This window comes from Squalius cephalus (genome assembly GCF_949319135.1).
Source record: "Squalius cephalus genome assembly, chromosome: 21".
Lineage (NCBI taxonomy): Eukaryota > Metazoa > Chordata > Actinopteri > Cypriniformes > Leuciscidae > Squalius > Squalius cephalus.
The window spans coordinates 28,144,403-28,150,812 of record NC_137142.1 but is presented as its reverse complement, the minus strand read 5'-3'; the positions used below and the strand labels follow the sequence as shown (position 1 = coordinate 28,150,812).

Below are 6,410 nucleotides of genomic sequence, written 5' to 3'. Positions count from 1 at the left end.
AAGATATAATTCTAAAAATCGTTCTCCATAATAAAGAATAACAGAGTTCACACCACAACTATAACGATAAAGATATGAGGAACGATATCGTTGGGATCACTTTCAGAACGATTTTTTTCCAGCTGTCGAACGATAAAACACCGACAGCCAATCAGAATCCATTCTAATTTAAAGGTCTCGCGCATTTAAAATGGATCTGGATCATCCGGGCGCGCGCGTGCTTAAAATAAAAAGACCGTTATCGGTCGCTGGTGTGGACGCATTAATAGTTATCTTTATCGTTATCTTTATAGTTATCGTGCTTGGTGTGAACGGGCCTTAAAGGGTTTGTTACCGCCGGCGCTCAATGGAAGACTACATTACCCATCACTGCTTGAGAACTACACCACACTACGGCAACTCAAACGTCCCAGTCACCCTTAATTCACCCTAATATGCAGATTTTATATATATAACGTTAGATAATAAATGAAAAGAAGTATAGCTTATCGAACATTATATAGCCTAAAAGACATCTAAATTGTAGAATGATGTATACTTAGAGATATGTTTGTGAACATGTGGTTGGTAGAGTGCGTGGGTCCGGTCCCAGGTGACTGATTTATATGAAGATGAGTTAGGAATGGTTTCCAGATATCAAGAAATGTAGATATAATATTCTTGTGTATGTTATTTTTTCTAATGTGATGTATTCTGTAAGAAGATTAGTCCAGTGATTGATATACAATTTTTGGATTTACACGTAGAATTGACTTTTGTTACATTTTTAGAGAGCTCTATGTCGTCGGCTACGCATGCTATGGAGCTACGGCATGAGTTCGACACAGAAGTATAAATTGGTCTTCAAGCGCACAGCTTCAGACAGCGCTTGAACTGACAAAATACACAAATTATGCCAAAATGCGCGTTTTGATGAACGTAAAGAGTTGTGAGAAAATGTGATGCATCAGATCCGCGGCAGTTCTTAAAGTGACAGCAGCCTAATAAATAAACCTGCTGCTGTGATGTCATTGAAGATAATCAAAGAACAAAATAAAAATAAAAATAGAAATCACTCGCTGCTCTTTACTGAATAACTTTTGTAGCTTTAATAAGGATTAATCTATACGTTGCCTAATTTATAATTTGTGCAAGCGCTGTGATTGGTCTGCCAGAACCCCTCCCTCTGGGTTTCACATGCTCCCTAAGTGCGCGTCAACGCGGACAATGACGCAGAAGTATAAATTAAAACCAACACGTTGCCTACGGCGTATAGGCTCCGGCGTATGTCCGACGCAGAAGTATAATGAGGCCTTTAGACCTACATACAAATCTTAATGCACTGTTTACAAGGTTACATGGGTCAAAAGCAACGAAAAAAAAAAAAATTGTGCGTTTTGACAGGGCAAGTAAAAAATCTAAACTGGTCTGACTGGGCCAATAGAAAAAATTGAGCCCTAATATATTGACATTTATTATAATATGTTTATGTGAAGATTGTTTTAAGTTCACTTAAAATAAAAATTGTTATTCTTAAAGCCTTATAAATGTTCAAATGTATCTTTGAATTATACTGTAATGCTGAATGCCTATTATTTTCATAGAGACATAGGTTGCAGTATTGGTATCGGTGATGCGATATTTAAACAAATATTTAATTTGGAGATTACACTACACTAATTTGGAGATTAAATGTGAAATTATTTCAATATAAAAAAAATAAAAAAAACTTTAATGTTAGGTGCGATGGAAATTAGAAATGGCTATTGACATTTCTTATTTTTTATGGAATTTTTTTTAAGACAAGGGCCCTCATGTGCCCTTTTGTTCAAAATAACTTCCCCTCCCTCTTACAGTGACACATATTTACTTATGACGTATTTACTGGCACGAGGAGGTGTGACAACCTGTCACACATGAGATCACAGGAATAGCAACTCACAACCATATCAATTCATGATGGACAAAATCCCGCCCTACATTTTTTTTTCTCATTCAAGAAAAAAAGACTATCACAACTTCTGGTTGATGCCGACTATAATTTGATCGGATCACATGCAAACAATGTCAACATCCTGCATCCTGCATACATTAGTCACAAAAAATATGTTAAATTTGTATAGGCCTACATGACTGAATTTCAGAATACAATAATGTTAGACAGAGTGTGAGAGACTGACTGCCTCAACTTTTATTGCATGTTTTTTCCCCCATAGAAAAGGTGAATGGTGACTGGAACTGTCATTCTGTCTAATATTTGACTGTCACAACTGCTTTTGTGTAAAATAAAAAGAGAAAACTAAAGTCATAGATTTAGAATACGGGTGACTAGATAAATTACGATTTAAAAAAAAAAAAAAAAAAAAAAAAAAACACATTTGGGGGTGAACTATCCCTTTAAGAAATGAAGCGAGCATTAGACCACTTGCGCCTGGCATGCCAGGTGCAATGCAGTTCAGTTGTTTTGCCGTCATTCACTCTGATTTTATACTCTTTTCGCGCAAACATTTTTTATAAGAACTTTATCTATTTAAAATCACACACAACATGCATTAAACACACAAAGTCGATTTTTTGAACAGGAGCGTTATTGCCTGCTTCGGGGTCCTAAATTTCAAAACAATCGAAATGGCGGCGTCTATAAGATGGAGTCTATTGCGACTCATACGGACACATCGTTTTAGGTTGGAAATGATGTACAGCATCTTTCACAGCATTTAAAAACCAATATGTGTATTGTTACATAATATATTGTCAAATGACGATAGTTCTAGGTTACAATGGTAACCGTAATTTCAACCAAAGTACTAGTCTTACGATTACCTTGGTAGTCACTACAGTGACTTCCACTATCATAAAAATACATTTAAATAATTCATATTGTTTGAGTGAAATTCTATGTATTCATTTGATCCTCAAAGTATTATATGTTTTATTTATTTACTGTTATGTTATTTATTATGGTCGTATTTTGGCGTATATATATATATATATATATTAGTGTGTGTGTGCGTGGGGAATGTAATCATTTTTATTCTCTTTTAGATTGCCTGTAAATGACCGAAATCAGTGCTATTCAATGTGGGCTTCCCACAGAATACATTCTCAACAGTATGAATGCAAAGCATTCTCAGGTGAAGTATTTTACTTTTACCAGATATCCTCTTTATTCCATTACAGATTACTTTTGATGATTGAAAGATTGTAATGCTGCTGAATTTTATATTGTACAGTCCTGTAGTCCTTCTGAGGACTTATTAGCTGTTGTTGTTGTTTTTTTTTTGTTTATTTGTTTGTTTTTTTAGTACGGAAGATTTCAATTTCAACTCAAGACACACCAAACCCCAGAAGTCTAAAGTTTCTTCCTGGTAAGCCTGTGTTGGGGACAGGGACTCATGATTTCCCAACATCAAACTCAGCAGAGAGTTCCCCTTTAGCCAGGTAAACAGTTTCGGCTTTATTGACTACTTTCAAATCATAGTGTCCTTTTGCAAATAGTGATTTGAATGTATCATTAATTCTTCTGCATTTATTATCTGTCAGTTTGAGGTATTCAGTTGTTCTTGCATCCTTCAAAAGGCGTGCATAGCTTTGCTGTGTTTTAATCATTGTAATCATCCAACAGGGATCTTTTCCAAATTGAAGGCATAAAAAGTGTCTTTTATGGCCCCGATTTTATCACACTGACTAAGGTAGGGTCCGGCAATTAGACATTCTGTTTGATTGTTAGCCTGTGTTCTGAAGTACTACTTTTAAATTCATGAATAAATTGTTACTTATTAAAGACAGATGATGATGTTGAATGGACAGACATTAAACGACATGCGACTGAGGTAATCGCTAAGTTCTTTGAGAGTGGAGAGGCCATCGCAATGGGAGCAACACATGCTGAGAGCAGTGAGCCAAACATTGCACAGATTGACTAAATAAATTATGGTACATTATGTACTGTATTTGAACTGGTCTGATCATTTTAATGCGTCTTTATTCTTCAGGTGTTACAGAGGATGATGATGAAATTGTCTCAATGATCAAAGAGCTGTTAGACACACGGATCAGGTATGTTTTGTTGTTTCGATTCCATATACACTACCTTTCAAAAGTGGGGGTGAGGTCAAATTTTTTTTTATTTTTTTTTAATGAAATTTATACTTTTTATTTAGGAAGGATGCATTAAACTGATCAAAAGTGACAATAAAGACATTTATAATGTTACAAAAGATTTCTATTTCAGATATATGCTGTTATTTTAAAGAATTATCAAAGAATCCTGAAAAAATGATGATGATAAGAAATGTCTCTTGAGCTGCACATCAGCATATTAGAATGATTTCTGAAGAATCATGTGACACTGAATATTGGAGTAATGATGCTGAAAATTCAGCTTTACCATCAGATTTTAAAATATATTAAATTAGAAAATAGTTATTTTAAATTGTAATAATATTCCACAATATTCCACTGTTTTAACTGTCCGCCTTAGTGAGTGTAAGAGAGTTTAACAAACTTTTTAATGGTATTTTATACATTCCAAAAAAAATGTAAAAAACATTAAATCTATATTTATATATTTCTTTTTGAATTAGTAATGATTAAATAATCATACATTTTAGATTTTAAGAATATAAATACTAGCCACTCGAGTGAAAACCTTTTAGCATAACACAATAAAATGGCTGTTTATGTGGACAGGGCCTTCAGATTATTAGCTAGATATGTAATGAAGGTTTTTAGATGTCCACCAGAGCTCAATGCTGTGTCTGCTTTCCTTAAGACCCACGGTTCAGGAGGATGGTGGAGATGTCATATTCAAAGGCTTTGAGGATGGCACTGTGAAGTTGAAGCTGATTGGCTCCTGTACTGGCTGTCCCAGCTCCACAGTTACCCTAAAAAATGGCATCCAGAACATGCTGCAGTTTTATATACCCGAGGTAGACCTTGTAGAACAGGTGAGAGATATAAATCCATTAAAAGATTATTATGCTTTTTTTATTATGCATATTTTACCTACAGTGATCATGACTTTCACTATTCACATGACTATGTATATCTTTGTATTTAATAAGGTGGAGGATGAAGTGGATGAGGTCAACGCAAAGGTGTTTACAGAACTGGAGAAGAAACTGCAAGACTCATAGCATGAGACCCGGCTCTGCTGTCAACATATTTCAATTGCTATCAATGTGTTATAATCATTGTGGGATTCAGACACTCCATAAGGATGCTGCTTATTAAAGGTTCAGAAACTAGAATATACTGTAATATTTAACCAAGCCTAAAGTCGTAAGTTGTTCTGTTTCCACTATAATAGGGCAATATTGTGGTTGCAAGTAAGAAAACTGAGCTCTGCACTTTCCTGATTACCGTTATGTGTTCTGACTGTTGCTTTTTTAGATATTAGAGTTGCAAGGTTCATGATGTTTGTTACTTGTCTGAGAGAAAAGGTTAAATTGAAGATGGTTGTAATGCTTTTTAAATTCCAATCTTTATTCGGTTATTTTGGCATGAATTCAATGCTGTGATCCTGATACACTCTTAAACCTCGATTGGCCAGTTGTAATTGTAGATCTACCACAGCTCTAAGAGTCTTTCAGAATGAGATCAGTTGTGAAAGTTTGTATTCATCTACTGCCATCCAGCAGTTCGGGAGGACCTATAATGAAATAAAGTTGTGCATAAATCAGCGATTGTCTTGGTCTAGATGTTTGTCATACCATTTACAACTTTTCTCTTTAGGGGTTGAAACAAATGATTGAGCTTGTTTGTAATTTTCTGCATTTTGTTCTATTTAAGCCTCCATTTTTATTCTGCGTTTCAGCATAAAAAGGTCAACCCATTTGTGAACAATTGTTTTTGCACTAATTTCTCCAGAATGAGAGATTTGAATATCTGATATAAAAATATCCGGAGACAGTCCTTTAGAAGCAGTTGCCACGTTAAATCATCTTGTGATATAGCTGTATGAAATGGAAGCTTGTTTCTGCCACTGAATAAAAAAAGAAGAAAACAAGTTACAATTATCTTTTAAAATGTTTTATTCCATGGCACAGGTTCTTACACCTGTAGATGGTGGAATTTTGAAACAAATTCTTCACATGCAAATTTGCTATTAGTGGACATCAATTTTCAATTTTGGATTATTTTTTCTGTGCATTATTTGATGTTCAACAGCAAAACTTTACAGAGTGTTCAAGTCTCAAAGTCACTTGGAATTTAAGGGATTAATATAATGGAAACTTAAAAGCTAAAAATGAACCTTTCGGTGGACATTTACAGACTTGCTTGTTTACTACTTCTTTATAGTTTGGAAATATTTTGCAACAAAGCATGATGAAAAAAAGTGCAATTTCTAAAACAGTCTAAAGTCCCAACTTGTCTAAAACGCTGACAACTAATTCTTTTGGATTTCATATAATGCATTTTGAGTGGAT

General features: G+C 34.5%; 1 protein-coding gene across 1 annotated transcript; it reads left to right on the top strand.

Annotated features, from left to right (window-relative positions):
- Nucleotides 1-2,378: 2,378 nt before the first annotated feature.
- On the top strand, nt 2,379-5,998 carry LOC307149321 (NFU1 iron-sulfur cluster scaffold homolog, mitochondrial). The gene is made up of 8 exons (XM_079855581.1): nt 2,379-2,663; nt 3,025-3,113; nt 3,285-3,420; nt 3,605-3,671; nt 3,765-3,876; nt 3,975-4,038; nt 4,754-4,928; nt 5,046-5,998. The coding sequence occupies exons 1-8, from the start codon at nt 2,608-2,610 to the stop codon at nt 5,115-5,117; spliced, it is 771 nt and encodes a 256-aa protein (XP_079711707.1). The 5' UTR covers nt 2,379-2,607; the 3' UTR covers nt 5,118-5,998.
- Nucleotides 5,999-6,410: the final 412 nt, after the last annotated feature.